A 22,368-nucleotide genomic window follows, 5' to 3' on the forward strand; every position below is an offset into this window, starting at 1 on the left:
AGCTTTAGTTAGCCCTATGGTTATCAAATGTTTTGTGTGATGTGTGACTGATTTGGAATTGCTCTCCGAAGATAAATGTGAAATTACCACCCACGTTTTTCTAAAGGATTTGTGATACCTAATTTTTCAACATGATGTGGGAGCATGATTTTCTTGTTTCAAATGCAAATGTCATTTGAAGCACGAAGTGGTACCAGCTGAGATGTTTTTTCTCCCACAAACATGTAAACACACACTTCTAATACACTGTTTTACATTACTAGAATGAGAAGCTTCTCACATTGGGTCTCTCATGGATCTACAAGGATCCATAAGCTGAAACATACGGTCATGTATGTCTTCAGAAAATACCACTTTTGAATAGTTGTAGACATTTTTCTGTTCTTTTGGAATACTGTATATGGTTTGTGTTTCACTAGAAATGATAAAATAGCAGTAAATCTGCTCAGAAAGTTGGCGTGAAAGTGAACTCATAGAGCAAGAAATGCTGACTGGGATATTCCATTCCAGAAAATGTGTTTTTGAGATTACAGATTATGTTCATTCTTTATACTGCCTGTGTACCGTTGGTAATAAGTGAGCTTCACTTTCAATGTATGGTTAAGTGTCATTCAATTAAAACAATTTCTGCAACGTTCTCTTGCAGTCTGGAAATTGGTAGTAGGTGTTTTGTTTCTCCCAACAGGAAATTGCGCACTCCCTGGTGAAACAGGAGGCTATGCAGCTGTATGAAAAGCTCCATGAGCTTGAAGAACGTCGAAATCAAATGATTGCTGAGGACAAGAACATGGAATCTCCACAGGAGGAAAGAGAGAGATTACTAAAGCAGGCAAGAACATAAAATGGTATCATTTAAAGGATTCTCAAAGTCAATCAGTATATTAAGGGGTGATGGAGGAAGAAAAATACTTGGTTTTGAATCTTGCCATTATTTAGTCTTTAACCAGCACAAACCATCTGGAATCAAGTTCAGGTAACGAATGGGCTGGAGGGGATGCTTCAGGTTCAGCCATAACAAAATTGTCACGGTCAGCTTCTCAGCTTGTTCAAATTCATCAGTGCTGTTGGGATGGGAAAAATGATCCTATTGAACAGTATTATAGCATAACTCTAAACTGCATCATTTTGGGATAGTGTGCAGATGTAGTAATCAAGAAACAATTTTATTACTTTGCAAGGGACTGTGCCATGTTATATAGCCATCCGTGCATTCATACTATGTGGATTATTGTACTGAACAGCACTGATGAGTATATCCGATTTTTAAATGTGTATGGAGAAAGCAGGGGAGCATTTGGAAGAGATCAAATATAAATAATAACACTTCTCTCAGTGAAGAGCTGTTGTTGGACAATGTGACAACAAGTTTGTGATCTCATATGCTGAGTTTCTATTCTTCATGTACTGAATTAAGAAATATTTTTTGGATTTCTCCTTTCTTCATTTGTAGATTTTATTTCATATGTTAAAGTTGTTATACTTTTCTTTAGGTTAAAGAAGATAGTCAAGAAATAGCAAGTATGGAAAGACAGTGAGTAATCCCGTTTTATTGTTGTTATATATTATGTTTAGCCCCTACAGAGAGATAGATTAATCCTATCACATTTTCACTACATGTTGCATCCTCTACTGATTTTAACCTTACACAATGAACAGAATATATCCTTCTGCTGCAGCTAAATGATTTTTGTAGTACTGGACCATTTAGGTCGGCATAAGATACTTCCTATCTTTATGAACATGCCTTAATAGCACTGACATAAATTTCTTTAGGGTTGCAGAACACATTCCAAGAGCTGTTCCTTGCAAGTCCATTTTGAAGAGTTTGTTTGTTAGTTTGTTTCAGTTTCTTAAGCCTGTAGAGTTACAAAGTTGCTTACAGAAGTTTCAATTCTGAAGAATAACTGGGCATTGCTTCTTACTTTTTGGATACTACACCTTTCTGTAGGTTTGCCAGAAGCTCAGTTAATGTTATAATATATAGTAATATGTTACGGGGGACAGATAGAGTAGTATATTTCTGTGATCTTGTCTTTTGATTTTTCTTCCTTTACAGAAGAATTTAAATAATTATTGTATTCTCCTGTTTTTTTAACTAAAATTATAACTTAAAAAATACAATTTAATTAAAATTTAAACAATTTTAAATTTTTCTGACAAGTACTTTCAGTTTTAATCGTTGGTTAATTTTTAATGCATTGTCACCGTTTGATTGGCTAATAAGTTATTTAACAGAATTCTTGGTAAGAAGCAGTAATGGAGAACTGTTTGAGAATTTACAGAAAAATGTTTCTAAGGTAGTTTTCTTCCTCATTTCAGTTGATTATCTATAGATACAGTGTTTTATTTGGCAATTTCTTAACAGATTTTAGTGAGCACATAGGTAATTTTTACATAATACAGTCACTTGATGGCGTTTGCCAATTATGTTGTACTTCTGCAGAGCTGTATAGCAACCAGCAGAGGGGCCAGTTGAGTAAGGTTATAGCTACTGATGACTCAAAAAAAGGTTTTAATGAAAAAGAGCAGCAGTACTTACACTTACTAAGAAGGACTATCTATATCTAATAGAGATTGTGACTAAAGTGAAAGGTACTTTGCATGTATGTTTTATAATAACAGTAATCCTAATGTTATCTTGTTTTTGAGAAACTTAGGTTTGTTATTTTGATTCTGATTCTTCTCTCCATTTTTCTTTTAAAAAAATAAGTATTTTACAAAGCAGTTTTAACCATGGATTTCATAATCTGTTTATTAGGCTGGCAGAAGTAAAAGAAAAAACAAACCACTTTAAAAAGGTTATTCAACGACTTGATATGGATTTGGAGAATCATCAAGGTAATATCTCTTCAGTTGTGGTAGGCCATGCAGGGCTCTACCTGGAAAAGATTTCACGCCTGTGTTACAATGTGGACATTAAGTGCTTGAAAACTTTTGAGTTTATGCAAATACCCATTGTTCACTGTCAGAAGAAAGGTTTGTGTCTAGGGGTGCAGACTTTTCAGAGAAGCTGAAAAATAAGAAGCTGAGATAGTGAAAAATGGCAAGTACCCACTTGATACTCGAGTATTCATCAACTTTGTTGTGATTGGTAAAACTACCATATAAAAAAATAGTACAGCTGTCTGGCTTTCTGTCCTAATATCTGTCCACAAGTGTGAGAATGTTTAAACTAATAACGACATGTAAAGCAGCTAGAACTCAGTTTGATTTTTTATCTGTCTTGGACACTCCTTACGTTGATCTCTGCAAGAAGATTTCGAGAATTGCCTAAAAATTGTGCTAGCTTAGAAACTTAACTCCTGCAAACACCCAGTGTAGTTGTATTAGTCTATGTGAGGTTGGGATTTGTTTTAGCACTGGAAGTTACAGTTCTGGAGAAATACCTTAGTTTGAGTATAGGCCCTCAGCAGCTCTGGCAGATTCTCCTTAAAATGGAAATTCATACCATGGGAAACCTATTGTTTAATTATAGTGGATTCTGGTTAGGTAGGAGTTAGATAAATACATGTATATATTTTGGAAAATCTTGGAACAAGTTATTTAACTTCTTTAGGACTGATAAATAAATGTTTTTGACCTTTTTACTTTATACATTTTCATGGGTAAACAGTGTTAAATTTAGCTGTGAATTTCTTCAAAGTGAACAGATATTCCAAAAAATGACCCTAAATGATCCCTCTCATCTTTTGCCTTATGTATTGCATATTTTTCCCGATATTTCATTATTTTTATGCAAATAATTTATTAAAATTGTCTTATTAGCTTTTCTATTTCCAGACAAAATCAATTTCAGTTTTACTATCTTGCTTTTATTTTTCCTTTCTTTTTTTTTTTTTTTAACTCTTTCTTTTTTTGTTGTATCTTTGGAGAAATGCAGAAGGTAAGAAGTGAGTTGCTTTTCACATTTTATAGTTAGATTTGCACATACAGTAATTCATTGCTGGTCTGTACTTCTTTTGGCATTCTAGAAGTTTTATTGACAAAGAGGATTTATCTTATCGGTAGCAGAAAGCACATGCTCTCCTTCAACACATGAGTAACAGTCAGGATATGCAGAATAAAGCTACCTTATGATCCTACCTTGACCTGAAAGTCTGTATTGAGCCAGAGTTTGTTTTGCCACAGTGTCATAGAAGAAAATAAGTTTAAGGCTCATCAGTTGCAATCTGCAAATAGCTACAGTTTAAAAGTGGGTTCTGCCTGGTCTTTTTCAATATAAGAGATGTGGCATGGTCAAACACCTTATATTAAGTCTACAAAAGGGGCAATATGCTGAGTGGGAAAGCATCTGCTCTCAAAGTCTGGTTGTCCTAGTGCTTGAGACTGCTGCTGATACGGTCATATCTGACAGTGCTGACACTGTGCTACCCTGCATTAATTGTATTCATCTGCATTGTTTTACCCCATTTAGGTAGAAAAAATGTGTGCCTATAACATATTTGTGGAAGTGGTTAACATGTATAACTTGATTGTGTATATGAATGCTGTGTGTAGCAACAAAAAGAATAACTAACTCATAAAAACCTTTCTTAAATTGTTAGAAGAATCAATAATTCTTTTATGTGCTAAAGCACTTATGATTCTCTCATCTACTTTGTCTTTGAGATTCCTGTCCTCCCTCCTTACCCAGTCAACTTTCTTCTGGCTCAGTATTTAAATTGCATATTTCAAAGCATTCACAAAACTTCAGGTGTTAAAGTTTTTGAGTAAAATTTAAGGTAAATTAGCCAGTCAAAAAAAAAAAAAAAAGAAGTTACAACTAGAAAGTGTTGGAATATTTTAGGATGAATATTTCAGTGCTTGGAACATTTTTGAAAGAGTGGGAAAAACAAAATAAGTAAACTATAAGTAGGGTTTTTTTTTCAGTTTTCACTTAACTGGGTAAGTTTTTTACTTGTTCATATTGTTTTATTATATCTTTAATTATATGCTGCATATATTAGCAGCTAGTTTTAGTGATTAGTCAAAGTCAGCATTAACTGATAATGGAATAGACATAACATTTCATAAATTGAATGAAAGGCTAAAACATTGATGGGATAATGCCAGCTTTTAAAGAAAAATTCTCTGTAAAGGCATTTTAAAGATAAAGGTCTTTAATTCAAATAGCTTTTTATTTAAAACTTTGGATGATCGCATAGCTCTATTTCATGGCTGAGTGTAACTAGTCTTTTTGAAGACTACAACAGACTTTAAGTTATCAAGTATTGGAGACTTGCCTTGCAAAATGAAAGAGAGAATCTAGCAAGGAACAAAGCCACAGCTACAAGGAAGCTGAAGCAGAATTACTGTCCCTTAGGGGTTTGGGGTGTTTGTATATACTAGATAAAAAGGAAAGCAGGGGAGTATACAAGTAAAAAGACCTCGATAAATTTGCTTGCTCTGTTATTTCTATCTCTACTGTTATTCTTTTTCTTTGAATTTTTTAAAGTCACAACCTCAAGCTGAAAATTAATCTTTGAACAAAACTCAAACAATCAAAAATTTAGATGTTTGCAACTTAAGGTTGTTAGGAGCTGAATTTTCTCAGCTTCTTGAAAGCTGTGGCAAATACAGCAACTCTGCCACTTTACTAGTACATTTTAATTAAGAGCTGTTTGTAGTCAATTGTTAGATATAAAGATGGACTGATTATATGATATTCGTGATATGAAGATATGATATTCATTACTCCTAATAGCACTACAAAGAACATGTTAGAAAGGGTCTTTTAAACATTACTGTAGAAAACTTTCTGTGCATTTCATTTTCCTATACCAGTTTTCTTGTTTATTTCCTGAGATTATCAAACTAGCTTACAAGCTGCATATCCTTACGAAAGTCCATTTTAATATGTGGAAGTGCCATTGAATTGTCTTCATGTGTTAAATGAAGACATACAAAGTTTAACTAACCATGGTGCCCAAAAACATGAAAGCATTCTTTCTCTATTGTTGAAATTCATCTGACTTAAGAAAAATCCTGCCAACTTCCTTTGTTCAAACCAAGTACTTATCCTACTCTTACTTATCAAAAATCCTAACCTCTAAAAGGTTCTAAAAATTGCATTGAGACTGGTTTATTAAGATAATTATCTTATTTTTTAATATAAAGCTGTGTATGACATATTGAATTGAATGATGATAGTAAATGACATGGAATGAGTTCTCTACTTTTTACACATGCTTCATTTTTATTTTTTTAAATTTGAGGACTGAGATAATAGAAAGTTGAATCAATGTTCCATCTCTTGCAGGAGAGGAAAATTGGAAATACAAGGAGCTGAAGAAGAGAGAAGAAAGCATGGACAGTAAGTTGTCTAATATACTTTAATTCCACTAAAATACAGGGTTTTTGCACCATTTTCACTTAGTTAATTTAGAGCTGAAAAGAACTGATCTCCTGATCTTTGCATAAAAGTTTCTGTGTTCTGTCTCAGGACAAGATAATTGATAACTTAAGATTTACAGGACATTCACAGATATTTGAAGTGTCTTTCAAGGCTTTTCATCAAACATTAAGTGTTTTAGGAACACAGCTTTATTTTGTGAAATAGTGCTGAATTTCATTTTAAAGTGAATTTAAATGAGATACATAAAACCAGCTGGTCAGGTCTGATTAATAGAAGCAAAACTTTAAAATTGGGATGCATAAATATCACATAAACCTTTAAAATTAAGGCTTTTTGTATTTGTTTTTTCAAGATGAATGCTACTAAAGTTCGGCTCCATATTAAAACGTTCTTATGTTATGAAGATCTCAGCAGCATCTAGCAAAAGAATAAAAACAGATGTATTTTTAAAGTATGTTCTATAGCTACTATATTGTAGTAGGAAATTTACAATTGTAAACTGTTGGTTTGCTGCTCAGCAAAAGGGGAGAATGATCAATAAATGTGCCACGAAGACCAAAGTGTCTAATACTTCTGTGTAACAGTGTTCTCTAACACTGTTCAGTGTAACTTAAGTCTAGCATGATTGAAAACAAGGTCTCAGATGACAATGAGGAAATATGGGTGGGAGCATATGTACAAGAGTCACTGGATTTTCAAATTACTTGAACTTAATCAGAGGATACTGATGCAGCTCTAGAGCTATTTGAGATTAACTGAGAGATTTGGGGTAACATATACAAATCTGGGAATAGGGCAAGTATTGTAACTGTCTTGAAGAAGAATAGCCAGAGAAATACAGACCAGACGCCTTAGCATCAATTTCCAGAAAGATTGTGGAAAAAATAATCAAGCAAACAACGTTAATGTTACAGAATATGATTATGAGTAACGATAACATTGATTAGTCAAGAACAAACAACTAATTTCCTTTTTTGACTGAAAAATATAGCAGACTAAGGGAGGAGAAGCAGGTGATGTATACATACATCAGTACATCTTCTGTCTCATGTAATTTTCTTAGAAGCAAGGAATGGAAATATGGTCCAATTTTTAGCCTATATTGTGAATTTCATTAACAAATTATTGATTATTAAGGATTCACTGTCAAGATGGAAGGATGTGTTGAGTAGAATTTTGCAGCATGTTGGATGTTTAGGTTTGTCAATCTTTTTTTAGTGAGTGGGATGACAGGAGATAGAGTAAATAAATATTTTCACAGAAAAAGCTACATTGGAAAAACTGAAATCATGATGGAGAATAAGGTTAGAATTTAAAATATGGCAGATTTAAAGTGATGTAGAAAAAAATTGACAAGGATAAGTGTAAGATCATACACTTGGGCAGGGGTAATCAGCCTCAAAGAGCAAGGAGCAGTTCCTCAGGCACAACTCTGTAATAACGAAGTGATCTTGTTCTTTGTGCATTAAGGAAGGCTTCAGCTGGAGTACTGTTTTTAGGTCTGCTCAATGCACGGGAAGGTAGAGGTTGTCCGTCCTGAGGTGTGACTGATCAAGGATACAGAAAACATGACCCGTGAGGAAATTTTAAAGAACTAGTCTTTTATTTTAGAGAATTTAAGAAAGTCATCAAATACATGAAAAGGCTGTTTCAGAGAATAAGTGAATAATATATCTGTACATATGATAGAAAAGGAGAAAAGGAGTAATACACAAATAGTCATGGAAGGATTTCAGGTTGCATATTAGGCAACACTTTATAAGGTTAAAACTCACCAAGTATTGGAATAGGTTGATGAGGAGGATTAGAGAATGTCTTTCATGAACTCTCTGTTGAGTGTATACAAACGTCTGAGACAATTTTTTGTGAATCTGTAGAACATGTAGCAGAACATGAAGCAAAGTCAATCAGACATGTATGATAAAAAGGAAGGAGGTTTGCTTGCAGAAAGACAACGAGATGAGAGATAAATATGGACCCTATAGAAAGTCTTTGAATAAATGCAAAGAAGGTTTAAAAACAACCTAAAAAGGTCCAGAATGGCAAAGGAAAGAAATGCTAATGAAATCATATAGGTACAATGCCTAGGACCTAATTCCACAGTTTCAGACTGTTTTATAAAATGGTTCATTTGTGGATATAAAGTGCTTTAGTTCCAGTCTCTAGAGATTACTAGCTAATAAAATCTGCTGTGTGTATCTTTATTTCACATTTTTGAATATCTATTAAAAAAAAAAACTTTTTTTTCATGGAGGTGCTTTAATTTCAGGCTGTTAGGTTTTGGCTTTAACAATGTCTCTAGTTACTAGTTCACAGCAGTGCAGGCAAAAGGTAAACCTTCTTACATTCTTGCCAAGTACTGTTTGTTACAGGTGTTTTTCAGTATGTCAACAGGACCAAAGCTTTATCTCAACTTTTTGAGCTAACTAAATTTGCATCAGAACTAGTAATTATTTTTAGCAATTAGCTGCGCACATTACAGATGTGCTGTCTAATTGGCCTCTAAGAATTCCAAGTATCTTCCATCCTGAAATCACTTCCTCTGAGATAGACTTTGTAGTATGTAAGTATTGTCCCCTTGCTCCAATAATATAAATTATTGAAGCACACTCTCTTAAAGTTTTACAAGCTGTGATCTGTGAAGCTTTTGTATTAATTCTTTGATCGAAAGCATTGCAGATCATGTTCAGATATTACAACAGCTCTCTTACTTATAAATCTTTCATTAGCTGATAATTTAAAAGATATTCTTGAAAAATACTGGTTGCTCCGTGATCCACATTGCTCTAGTCAGTCCTCATCCCATCAAGATTTGTTAGTATTTCCATTTAGTAATCCCTCCTGTCATATATCTCTCTTCCCAAATGATCCATCTTGCATTTACTATCATCTAATCCCCCTTGTTCAAATAAGCACTTCTCCCCGTTTTTTGTCCAACTAGAAATTTAGCAAGCTCTTAAGTTTCCTCTGTGCTCCTGTTTATTTAAAACGTATTTCAGGAGAAGAGCCATCAGGTGATGGATGATTATTAAGGTACAGACCTGGGTGGCATCTTGCTGTCCATGTGATGCGTCCAGCACCTTTTGTCATTATGTCTGTCACCAGGAATACAACTTCATATGCCTGGGACACAAATACAGACTGCACAGCAACATTACAGCTGTCTTGTCAGATTCGGTTGGATGCTTACAGGAATGATGATAAAAGGTAGATGTTAGCAAAGGGACATTACAGAGCAAGGAAGAGATAATACCAAGTGGATAAGAGTCTCGGGTGCTTAGCAGTGTTTGTTATTTAGTCCAAGCCTTTAGAGATAGTGAAGTTACCTGTTTCTATTAGTTGGTAGCACGTTTTGCTATTACTCACAAAAATGAAGACCAACAGCTGCTGGGACAAGCATTCGGAAAGGTGTCAGAAACGATGGCAATGAAACTCCTTTCCCATTGAATGGCAACCCTCATCTAAACAATTTCAAAGAATTTAGTGACCTCATGTCATTAATTAGTCAAATATGTGTATATGTGAAATACAAGTATGTGTATATGTATCTATCTGTTTTTCTTTCCAGCCTCTTAAGTTGACAAATTTCAAGGATTGGATCACCTGCTTTTTAAGTAAATTGTTAATCTCAAAATCTGAAAATGTACAGTTTATCAATGTAATACAAAGATTTTACTGAAAATTATAAGGTCTCGTGCTACACCTCTGTCAGCAGCAGCCTTCTTTATCATGTTTTTTGATCTCTAGATTTTCTTGAGACTTTTGAAGACGTGAAGAATCAAGAGCTAGAACGAAAGGCCCAAATAGAAGCCAGTATTATTGCACTCCTGGAGCACTCAAGCAGGGTAAGTGCATTTCCATCCTCCTGTGGCAACCTAAGCATTTAGAAACACAGAACAGGAGAATGAATGGATAAAGCAAGACTATGTTTCTTATATTTTTTCCAGAAAATATCTGCATAATAATCTCTTAGGAGGATCAAACAAGTACCATATATTATTGTAGTAAAAAGATGTAATTAATTTCTCTGTATCCCTGGGGAAAGTCTTTTGAATGTTAGATTATGCATGTGACTGGAGTAAAAGAAATTCAAATATCATTCCTGTAACATATCATCATTGTTATAATGAATATCATTTTATTTATGATAAACATTTCAGAATGTTGCAAATAAAACTACTGCAACATTTTGTTTATCTAAAGTCTGCAAATCAGTTCATGGGTATTTTGTCATCACTAATAGGTAAAACTGACAATATTTCAATTGTTTCTCATCTCTATTTGAATTATGCCTGAAATACCCTGCCATGTATATTTAATGTAAACACTTCAGAAATTGTTCCCATTTGCAGTCTGCCATTTTTTGAACTTTCAAAACATTTTTCCTGTTAACATTTTTGGTTCCTGCAGATTTTTTGTTATTGTGGTTGTTGTTACAGAAATCTTTTAGCTGAGTAATATTTTGATTATATCATCGCTTTAATTGTGTCTTGTTTCAATATAGTATACTGTTAAGGTATGTGTAAAGCAATAACAGTTTAGAAGAGATTTATGTGGCAACACAGTTTATCCTTACTGCATTTCTCTTTCATATTCATTGGTCTATCAGTACATTTTTTTATCAAAAGCTGACAGAATGAAAAGTCATTAAATTTAAATTATTTCAGACTTTTTCCAATATTTTCAATCCTTGTAATAGAAAAGCCAAATAACAGACTATGAACTTAGAGAAGAGGGTTTTGTAATTGTCCAGTTACCATTTGTGGATTCAAAGATACAGCATGTTCTTGTTATTTATACCACACAGAATGTGAATTGTATGAAACAAATTTCATCTGTTACCAATCAAGAGTTGAAGATTATGCAGGAAGACCTCACTTTCAAATCAAATGAAATGCAGAAGTCACAGAGCACTGCAAAAACTCTGATTACAGGTGAGACCAACAATGACTTTTCAAAATCATTCCATTAAAAAGTTAAAATTACCTAAGTACAAGTAAAATTATACTAAGTACAAGATCTGTGTTCTGTACTGATCTTGAAATGCTGTTATAAGTTGACAAACGCAAATTTGCATAATAAGTTGTTTATATTCCTCAAAAGTATTTTGCTTACTATTAGCAATAAAAGATGAGCTTGCTTGCAGAAATACATGTTCAACAGATGTATTTTAGTATATATGCACAATGTTCCATGAGACAGAAACTTGATTTTATTAATATTCACCTTGAAGGAAACATTCTTCACAATGTTAAAACAGTTTTTAAGAAATACAAGTAGGGACTTGCAGTTACCTAACCACGTATTATTTGTCATTCTTAGTATCACTCACAGTTTGTGCCTTTCTAAAGGGAAGCGTCCCATGGGAGAATTAACTGGCAACAATGGTGAATAGCTCTCAAATTCATATTCTCAGGCTTTGATTCTTTGATTCTGAATTTTCATTTTGTCTTAATTTTGGAAATACTCAAGCACTCAATTTTCAGCATAGGATTTTGCAGGACCTGTAGTTTCAGAAAGCAGACAGTACTTTTCTTTCACTTCCGCAACAGGTATCTATTTAGTTCTTTATTTGTACTGTTTATAGTGGAATTGTTCTCTTAATTCTAAACCTTTGCCAATATCATTATTGGTTCAGCAAGCCTTTCCTTGTTTGTTTGGCTGAAAGGAAGGGGCAGGAATGAAGAACCATAAATCTTTTTGTTAGAAGGCTATTACGTGCAGTACTTGGTAGTAATTTTCAAAATAGGGGCTTGTATTGTAACTTAAAGCAGATATGTGCAAATGAAAAGTTGTTATTCACAAAATACTGCAGAAATTGATTGTTTTGTTGTACATTTGAACATTTAGTGTTCATTTGTCTGCAAATAAGCATTTCACAGTACTAGTTTAGTTTTAAGAACTGGACCAGACCTTACAGGTTCAGATACAAGTTTGTTCTTTCATGTTAGCAGCAATTCTTGTATTTTACAACATAAGGATGTTCCAGAAACACAAACCACTATAGAAGACGTTATTGAAATACGTAGTTCTCTCTTTGAAAAGGATACAAAGAAATAGCAGAATATAATTTTCAGCAGGTAATTTAAATTATTTAGAAATACACTTTTGAAAGGAAGGAGTCACAGATACTGTAAAAAACATCAGATTATTTCGAAAACGGAGTGAATGTTCCATTCGCACAGTTGATGTTCTTCATAGCCCCTGAATTATAGCATGGTCATCTTCAGGACTCTTTTGTTGTTACTAAAATCTGAATTTCCATATATTCGTGCCATAACAAAGATATAAAAAGTCCATCGGCAAGCCCTTTTTTTTTTTTTTTCAAAAAAAAAAAAAGGAAGAAAGGAAACCATGAAGAGTAAACAAAAGTGCTGATGGCATAGTTTCCCAAAAACATTTCCCTGGGTCACAGTAGTTTGGTCTCAGAGTTTGCTACTGTGTACACACTGCCTGCGAGACACTGCAACTTCATGGCGTATCAGAAGGAACTGGGCTGCATCCTCTTCCTGTCTCTTCCCCTAGAGGAGTTTGGAGTTTTTTTAGTTTTTGTTTGTTTGTTTTTATTTTTTTTTCATTGAGGTTGTTGTTAGATAAGGATAAAATTCATCCCTTCCAGTTTATTCCCTTTTCTCCAAAAAGCGTGAATGGGTAGGAATAGCCCACTGCTGTCTCACCATAGAATACCAGTTTATAAACAGAGCAGTCTAAAAATCCTACCGGGTATTTTGGCTTGTATGTTGTTATTATTCATTGCATGTAAAATAAATCCTATTTAGTCAACTATATATTATTTTGAAGTAATAGAATATTAATATTAGACTAATTATATTAAAACCAAAAATGTTTTCATTAGGTCTAAGTAAGTCTTTAAAATCTAAAGTTGTTTTGCAGCTGTTTCCCTCTGATTTGAATTCTTTATGTAATTTTTTTTTCTTTAGTGTTTCTAATGTTAAAGCTCTGATTTCTTGAGGTTGCTAAGCATTTGTTTGTCTTTAAACCACAGTGCCATAGGAACAGGAGTAGTTCAGTGGTCTGTTCGGTTTTGTTTTAGGATCTGACATTGCCCAATAACAGCCACTGCAAAGTGAAGCTATGGTCAGTTATTCTAGATGCAAGCAACTTGTTTTCTTAAACCCTTTACAGTGGAAGAAGGCATAAACATTGCATCACCGACAAGCATTTCGGTTCCAATACTTTTATTTTTAAATCCTTCTTTTTGCCAGTATGGAAATGTTTAGAGTCTATATAAATGCTCTTTTCACATATAGGAACCTTTCAGTCTTACCTTATTGAACCATGCTACTCAGGATGTGCAACACAAAAATCTTGGCTTCCCATTTTGTTTGTTTATTTTGAGGTTCCTGAAGATATCACAAATGTACTCTATTGTAGGCAAAGAAAAAAAAAAGTTGACTAAAGCCAACATTTCACTCTAAGAAATGACTGTATGGCATAAATACAGAGGAGGAGAAATGAGTACCAAAATCTTCCTATATTAGAATTTTGATCAGATGAGATTTTACCAAATACTTCCAATAGTGAAACCATACCCACAGTTTTCAGAAAGGTGAGCTCTTCTTCTGTCACATATGCACATCCATTTCCTTCTGCTGTAAAGATCTCTACTGCCTTGGTGAAGTTGGGAGAAACAAATTTCTACTGTTTTTCCAGGGAATCTGCACATAACTGAGTGTGTAAGCATAATGTTCAATGTATGCCAAGCGCAGTCTCTGTGTGTTGTCTCATCCCACCCAATAACTCACTTAACCTGGTATTTTAGAATTTAGAAGAAAAAATGCATTATTTCTATCATTATTCTGAGTTAAACACAGCTCTGAATCATAGGACTGTGTAGCCATGTCTTTAAAAATTCAGGAAAAGAATGAGAAAGCAGACACCCATCCAAAACAATTCTACCCCTATCTAGTCCTTCCACACTTCTAGTTCCTTTCATTACCTATCTCTCTATTGTTTCTTTTTAGAGGATTGTCAGAAGTAAATGCTGAATATTGTAGCACATGCTCAGTTTGTGAATTATGACAATTCATATTACTGTGGAAATATGGAAGAATTTTCCTTTACGAAGCTCAAGGAAAAGCTGGCAATTTAATCTCATAAAACTAGGGCTTACCATGTACAAACAACAGAAATAAAAGCAGTATGATACTAAAAAGCTAAAAAAAATAAATTTAAAAATCTGTCTGCATTGTAAGTCAACTTTTGGTAAGGTATTACCACTGCCTTAAAACTTGAAATTGACTGAAGTTATATGCAACTTTAACAATATAAATACCATGCTGTGATGTAGAAAATCACCACATTTCCATTATTGTTCACTTATGGAGTATAATACCGTAACTGTAATTTAACAATTTGAAATAAAGGATGATTGTGAAGATTGGATTTTGTGCTTTCATTCATGTTAACATTCCTATGTATGTGAAAATCAGGAACATAGCAAAAGCTGTTTGTATTGCTCAAGTATAGCATAAACCTTTATATCTGGATAATGTATTATGAAAAAAAAGTCCTATTATTTAGTGATTGTGCATTTGTTGGTCTAGAGAGTCAAAAATTGCAGATGGACCTGCAGAAGATGGAACTCCTGGAGGGAAAGATGACTGATGAACTGGCTTCTCTTAAAGAGAAAATTGAACAAACAACAGCAGAGTTGGAAGTCTATAATAATTTGCCAGCTCTGAAAGCATCAGGAGAAGAGAAGAAAAAGGTAATAATAGGAGTGAAGCATGGAAATACATGGGAATTTGTGTGTTTTTGAGCACCTGGAAGAGGGGAATCCTGACAGAAACAGGGCTTGCACAGCAGTGTAAATGAATCCAAATGCTTCTTAGCTTATATATGTGACTTACTAACTGGGTACATGTGGCAGGCTGTCAGCTGGATACCTTCTGATAACTTCCTTCCCACAAAATTTCCCATTTGTTTTACCGATTTATCTGATCTTTCTGATGTAATTTATGACTACCCCTAAGATTGAATGTAGCAATCTAACCACAGAACCCAAACAAACAAACAAAAAAAATCATCTCGTCCTTTCTTTGCTCTAATATAAACTCCATCTAGAGCAGTTCCCATTTCACTTGTGATAAATTTTCTATAAATTCTTAACATCAGCATTCACACTTGCGCTGCTATAGTACATTCTAAGCTCACAGCTTGTTCACCATAACTGTGGAATGTTTTCATTGTGATCGAGCATGCATTGTTAGAGAAAAGCTTTATGCATATGGGGTTGGAACTGGATGATCGTTGAGGTCCCTTCCAACCTGAACCATTCTATGATATATCTTGTTCTGAAAGGAATTAAAACCAGCATCTTGAAAGTTGAATAAAAATAATCTGTCTTTAGCCCACAGCAAATGAACTCATCCATTAATCTGTTTGTGTTTCTTTTTCGAATAGAGACTACAGGATGACAAAGAAAAATTAACAAAACGTAGTAATGCTTTCAAGAAAATAATGGAACTCTTGAATGCAGAGTACGAGACCCTAAAAAGAGAGCTTCAAGAGAATGAGACACATTCTCAGGTATAACTCAAGCAATGTATCATCACTTTGGTGGTTTCTGTCCTAGCGTTGTTTCCTCATATGCACAGTATGGAATGAATCAGCTTATTCCTTCTCAGGGAGATTTGAAAGTATGTGTTGTTCTGTTTTTAAACAGAAATTAGTATCATGCCAATAAATTTATTACAAGCTTTAGATTTCAAAGTTACTAAGAGCAGATCCTTCTGAGCTTAAAAATTTTGTGAATCTTTTGTTTAAGTGTTTGCATTAATTTTTCTCAGAACTCTCTCCCTTCCATTACTTAAGAAGTTTTGAGAACTTAGAAAGCAACTAAAGAAAAAAAAAAGTCCCTATTAATTAGATCAGATCACTTTCCTTTTTAAAGGTATGTTCTCAACTTTTTTCTTTGAAACCTGTGCTATTATTTTCCTTTCTTTTTCCCATTCCTTCTGCTCCTGGTAGACCACTAAAATTTTAGGGTTTGTTTGGGCTTCCTTAACCCCTAATAACTTTTGTATATATTTACATTTCAAAAGTGAATCAGAAAGGAAGATGTTTACCAACTTTTGATCAGCTTTGAATCTTCTATTATAAACTCTAATTAATTCTTATCATTTTGGCAACGGAACTTTGCTAAGTGTGGATGCATAGAAGGAAAATGCATAACCTCAAAATAAGTGGAGAATGGGAATTGATTATTTTCTGCGTTTCACTCATTTTTATTGTTTTACGTTATTGAGAGCTTTGCCATTGTCAGAAGGGCAAATAAAGTATATTCTTGAAACAGCTGATTGCTCAACATGCATCAAACATTTTGAAGCACAAATAGAGTTCATGTATCTTGAGGATTTGGGTGATTTTGCAAGCAGTCAAATGTATAAGTTTTGGCCTTCAAGGAATTACTATAAGAATGCACTGATTATTTCCTTTGATGTGTATCACATATTTTAAACCTAGGCCCAATTACTGGCTGTATTGCAAGTAGCTGCATCTACAAAGGATACAAGAAAAATTTTTAGTCAGAAATACCTCACAAATATCTCATGCTGTGAACCAGTGCACTTAGATAACTGATTCTTTGCTATAAAATTTATTTGGAGTAAGATAGCAACTATTTCATATCTTCTAGTTTGAATAAGCTTTTAAATAAAATGTAGCAATAGCCTCCTAAATTGCTGCAGTAGTTCTCAAAGTTTAGTCTCAGAATGATTTTCAGATTTTCTATTTAAAAATAACATCTGCATATCTTGAAAAGTTGAATCTTGAACAGTAGCATCAGAAAAACAAATATTATAAAATTGTATTGTAAGGAAGCAGCCATCGATATAATGTCCACATTAGTTTCCTGTTGATGCTGAAATTATTGAAGAAGTGCCAGCAGTTAACCCACACTCTTACAATCTTCTCACTGCAGCTCTGTTCTTATCACAGCTTCTGGCATCAGACAGGAAACTTAACTATGGAAGAAAGGAAATTTCTTCTGTATAGCTCAAAGTCCAAGACATTGTCAGGAAATATTGTATCTTTGGTGATTTTGGATCTTACTGATTTTAAGAAGAGATCTCTTTAATGATATGAAATATAATGAAAATTAATATCTTTCTACCGTGTCCATCTTTTTCCCTCAGAGTTGCACACACATTTCCCTGTATGTACCACTGTAGTTATATGCAGTGTTTTTATACAAATAGAGAAAAAATGTACGAAGTGTTAAATTATGTACAGATCATTGTATCATTGGCAGCTTAAAAATCATGCTGCCATTGGTTATCTTTGTTTGTTTGTTTGTGAAGTAGCCTTGATCTTATAAGGTGACAGAATGCAGGGTGTTGAAGCATTTGGGGGGAGATTATTTGTAGAAAATACCTGTGTAATTATTTTCATTTTTGGCTCTTTTTTGTTTTCAGCTTACGAATTTGGAGAGGAAGTGGCAGCACCATGAGCAAAATAACTTTATGATGAAGGAATGTATCCTTTTATTTAAGAAATACAGTAAAATTCACACACTGTAGTAATTGAGGAAGAAGGCTGTTTCCTCCATCAGAATAAGACAGGACGGAATGGGGAGCAGGAGACAGAGGAGGGCGGGAAAGGCTGTGCTTTGCAAGTATCTGGTTAAACACTAGGTATTATATATAGCAAAACTTGCATCTGTTGTCTGAAACAATTTTAAGCTGTCTTAAAGTACAAGATTTGTCTTGCAGACCGCATTTTTCCTGTTGGGTCAGTTTTGTAATTAGATTTCATATTAAGATCAACTTTGTATCTGTACAATCTTACCTGAATTTATCCAGCAAGTGTTGAATTATTTGAAAATTTATATGGAATGGTGAATGATGAAAAAGTAAATGATGTGCTTTATGCATTTAGGGATTTCTTATTACATAAAAGAGGAAGTTCATATCAGGGAAAAAAATCAGATAAACACACTAAGATCTGACAAGGAGGTGCTTTAGCTAGGAAAAAAAAATGGGCTGGGATGGTAAACTCTGTTGTTGCTCTCTCATTACATGGTGCTAATTAGAGGTACATTACACTGTCTCCCTGACTAATCCTTCTCTGTGTAAGACCTTCCAAAACACTAACAAAAACTTGCTGCAAGTCATTTTCATAAGATAGTTTTTTTAACTATCAAAAGAAGTGAAGTTTTTTTGAGTTGAAAGTTCTTATCTTTTACTATTTTCCATAACTATTGTAGAGATCTGAGTATGGCATGGTTGCACATTTATTTTATTTATTTATATTCAAAGTTAGGGGCTTTGAATTCTGTGTAGCAAAATCCCTTCTTTAAAATTATTTAGAAATCAAAAAACCTGAAATCTCAATGATGAATAGAATCGTTATATGTTTATAGTACAAATACTGTAGTAAAAGTGAAAGCAGAACTAGACTGCATCATCCAACACTGTGTTTGACAATGGATATTACTATACACCTGAGAAAACCTCCAAAAAACATATTTCAGGCAATTCTATAATAGTCTAGCCATCAGGATGAGAAAAAAATGGAATGTAGGATCTGCATATAACTTTATTTTTTCATATAACAAATATCCCATTTCTTATATCTGATAAGTGCTCTAATTCTTAGGAAAAAAAAACACATAATACATCTTGGACAAAGGTGTATTTTATTATCTTTCTATTTGCTAGTAGTGAATTCCTTTTGTTGTGTGTTTATATATTGTTTTTAATTATTTCAGAATATTATGTGGAAAAAATATATTTTTAATAATTGCTACTGCATTTAAAGGCTAGTAGAATGATTTATTTCAAGTGAAGTAATTTTTTTCCTTTTTTACTTGAAAAACAGTAATACGCAGTTTAGTGCAGGTTGGATTGTTCTTTGCACAAAGCAATGAGGAACAAATGTTAACGACTTTGCTTTTTCAGGTTCATAGGAGAAAATACAACTATCTTAGGATATTATGTACCTTTGACCTGTGGGCATCCTGCTGTTCTTTGAGATAGGATTAGGTGAGTGTATGCAGACAGACCTTTTCTAGGCTTGTAGGAAAAGGGTCTTCCTTTGTCAGTGATGTGAAGCCTTCTGATGAGCTGTGGCTCACCACCTCATGGCCCTGGTCATTCCTTGACAGATAACAGGGCTCACCAGCAACTACCAGAAGAGACTGCTGACATTAACAGAATAGAACTGCAGCCGTCTCCCGCTGTGGAGAAGGCTATGCAGGAATATTTTATTAAGGCAAGAATTTTAGATCTTATGATAATCTAAAAAGAAGAAAAACTTAAGAAGAAACCAAGAGAAAAAATGTTCAGGATATTAAAAGTTCCTCCTAACGTGGTACAATGTATCACCTACCTATGCAAGTGCAGATGCTTACTTACACAGGTTTTTACATCTGCTTTGGCTACTGGAACGAAGGGTCCTGTTTTTTCGGACTGGGATATTTCAGGCTAGAGACCTGAAGTGCCAAAACATATAGCTTTAAATAGCTGAGTGCCTTGGAATGGTTTTGTTTGCAGTGTAACAATGGACAGAGTCTTCCACAAGGGACCTATTGCCTATATATATGAAAACAAAATTGACTCAAGTATGTAAGCTCTTTTTTATCATGTTTGGCATGGGATGGTAGCGAGTAAATTGCTGTAGATCTTTTACATCCATTCAGAGTTTTTTCCATTATTTGCAACTCTTGATAGTTTTTGCAGAAGGAAAACTGTATTATGTTTCCCTTATGATCTCTAATTATGCTAATATTTATACTGGCAGTTTGTTTCCTTAATTCTTTTAATCAGTCATAGCAACAAAGAGTCAGGAGAGTGACTACCAGCCAGTAATGAAGAACGTGAGAAAGCTGGTCACGGAATACAACAAAGCTCTCATAGAAGCTTTACAGAACACCAAGAGCTGAACCCAGGCACTTCCTTCCTGCCCCCATGGACCAACAATGAGGGATGTGCATAGGCAGCATGGAAAGCTGAGCCACTGAGCTCATGTGCTCACCACAGCTGTGACAGATGTTCTTAAAACTATTTTTCCAAGTTTACAGAAATCACAGATTTTAGTAGTACTCCTTTTTTTGCAATGTTTGAAAATATTTAGAAAAAAAAATACGAATTCTAGAAACATGTAGAACCAGAAATACTGCATAATAAGTGTAAAATCATCAGAATGTTTTACTGAGGTGCACTGCTGGATTGTGAAGATGAAGCTTCAGTATGCTTTACACAATGAATGTCTAATTGTCTTTTAGTCCTACCCCTGACGAACAGAATGGGATTTTTCCCTGAATAAGGACTGCCCAATGGACTCAGATGCATTATCTTAAATGAAAGCATGTAAAATAAGTAGTAATATCAGCATACCTTCCCTATTTAAATAGCAATTCATAACAAGTAAAGGAAGCATGTAAGGACGACAAGCAGCCTCTTATGACAGAATTCTTCTGTATTATAAAGTCTTAAAATAAAAGCAAATTTATTTTAAGGATCTGTTAGCAAATTTTCATTTCCCAAGAGAAAGCTGGGAGCATGTCCTAGTAGAGCATGTCCTTATTTCATCTTTTTAATATAAGGACAGAACTATGATAAAATGTAGTGAAATACAGCTAATACTGACCTTGTGCAGAGCATTTTAGTTTTGTGGTATTCACCAATAAAGGAAGTGAAAGGGAAAATTATTTGTATTTTCTGCAATTTTTTTTCCAAGTTTTTTTTTTTTTCTCAAGCTGCAGTGTCATATGTAAACTCAACTTCGAGATAAAAACATTGAATTGAGATTCAATATAGAACAAAAATAGGACTGGTCCAGAAATAATGTACATTATGATATATACATGTCAGAAAACATTAAACAAAATTACCAAGTATGTATTTCCCTCACATTGTACCTGTAATGTAATTATAAACTACGTATTGGTAATTTCCTCTACCTTCCACATTGTAAACTAGTCCTGATCGAGAAAAAAAAAAATTGACTCTAGGTACAAAGCCTAGACAGACAGTAACCTTAATAAAAAGTAGTTAAAAAAAAAAAAAAAGTGAGGGTTTGGATATAGTTTTAGTACTACCTTAGGAGAGTTCTCGTGTAAAAGAAGAATACTGTGTGCTTCACTTCATAAAACTGGGGTTGACAAAGACTTAGAAAATTATCTGTCTGTTAAAATAGAAGTTGGGTGTTTTTGTCCTTCAGTTTCTCCAAAACTGTGATCATCATTCTGAGTGTATAGCAGAAATATGTAAAACAAACATACTGAAGGTTCTTGCAGAGAACACCGTGTTTCCAATTTCAGCTCAGTAAATGCTGTTGTTCTCTATATTTATGTCTGTATAATATTTAGAGATAATGGAACAGGATTTCTATAAACCAAGGGATGTTATCTAGGGGAAATTCCCACTAATGTCTCTTCCTTCCTGACAAAGTTTCAGCTATTCCAGAGAGAGCCCATTATTTGCTGAGATAAAGTTGAAGTCTGATATTCTCACCAATCAAACCGTCACCTAGTGAGATCGCCTCCTGAATTCCACTTCTGCTACAATAACATATTTTAACGAACAATGGAAAGAAGCTGCAGACTGAATAAACAGGCCGCTTTAAATTCGCTTTCACTCAAGGCAGGGAATGGTTTTATTCCTTAGCAGTGATTCTGTAGGATCGCAGAGTAAAATTTACAGGGTTTAGTTGTGTTTTGTAATGTTCCCTTGTGGTAAAAATGCTTTCTCTAGCACCCTGATTTTTCTTTTGTTCTGCTGAAGGTCTCCAGGTTGCCTGTTTCTGTCTGAGAATCTTGTTCATCATGCCTTCTTTTAACAGCTCATCCTTATGGTCCTCAGTCATGGTCATAACCTTTGGCTCATGAAGGGGCTCATGTTTGTGCCATGAAGGGGGTATTAATCTCCTGGCAGGAGATTAAGAGTCCTCATTCATAAATCATTCCCAGCTGTGATCTGACTTAATTGTATCCATATCTAGTTCCTAAAGGCTCAGTTAACCTTTCTTAACTCTTATCATTTTTTGTAGCCAAGTTTAAGTACCAAACG

At 34.1% G+C, this 22,368-nt stretch overlaps 1 protein-coding gene across 1 annotated transcript in view; it reads left to right on the plus strand.

The window, feature by feature from the left end:
• Nucleotides 1-21,005, plus strand: part of IFT74 (intraflagellar transport 74) — a 38,116-nt gene extending 17,111 nt beyond the window's left edge. The window contains exons 11-20 of the mRNA XM_083816197.1: nt 686-829; nt 1,491-1,531; nt 2,759-2,838; nt 6,239-6,292; nt 10,082-10,179; nt 11,142-11,268; nt 14,902-15,065; nt 15,761-15,886; nt 17,773-17,833; nt 20,125-21,005. Coding sequence (XP_083672323.1) covers nt 686-829; nt 1,491-1,531; nt 2,759-2,838; nt 6,239-6,292; nt 10,082-10,179; nt 11,142-11,268; nt 14,902-15,065; nt 15,761-15,886; nt 17,773-17,833; nt 20,125-20,240 — 1,011 coding nt within the window. The 3' untranslated portion in view covers nt 20,241-21,005. The remainder of the gene's footprint in view (nt 1-685; nt 830-1,490; nt 1,532-2,758; nt 2,839-6,238; nt 6,293-10,081; nt 10,180-11,141; nt 11,269-14,901; nt 15,066-15,760; nt 15,887-17,772; nt 17,834-20,124) is intronic.
• The last annotated feature ends 1,363 nt before the right edge of the window (nt 21,006-22,368 follow it).

The sequence above is a fragment of the Anser anser genome (genome assembly GCF_964211835.1).
Source record: "Anser anser genome assembly, chromosome: Z".
Lineage (NCBI taxonomy): Eukaryota > Metazoa > Chordata > Aves > Anseriformes > Anatidae > Anser > Anser anser.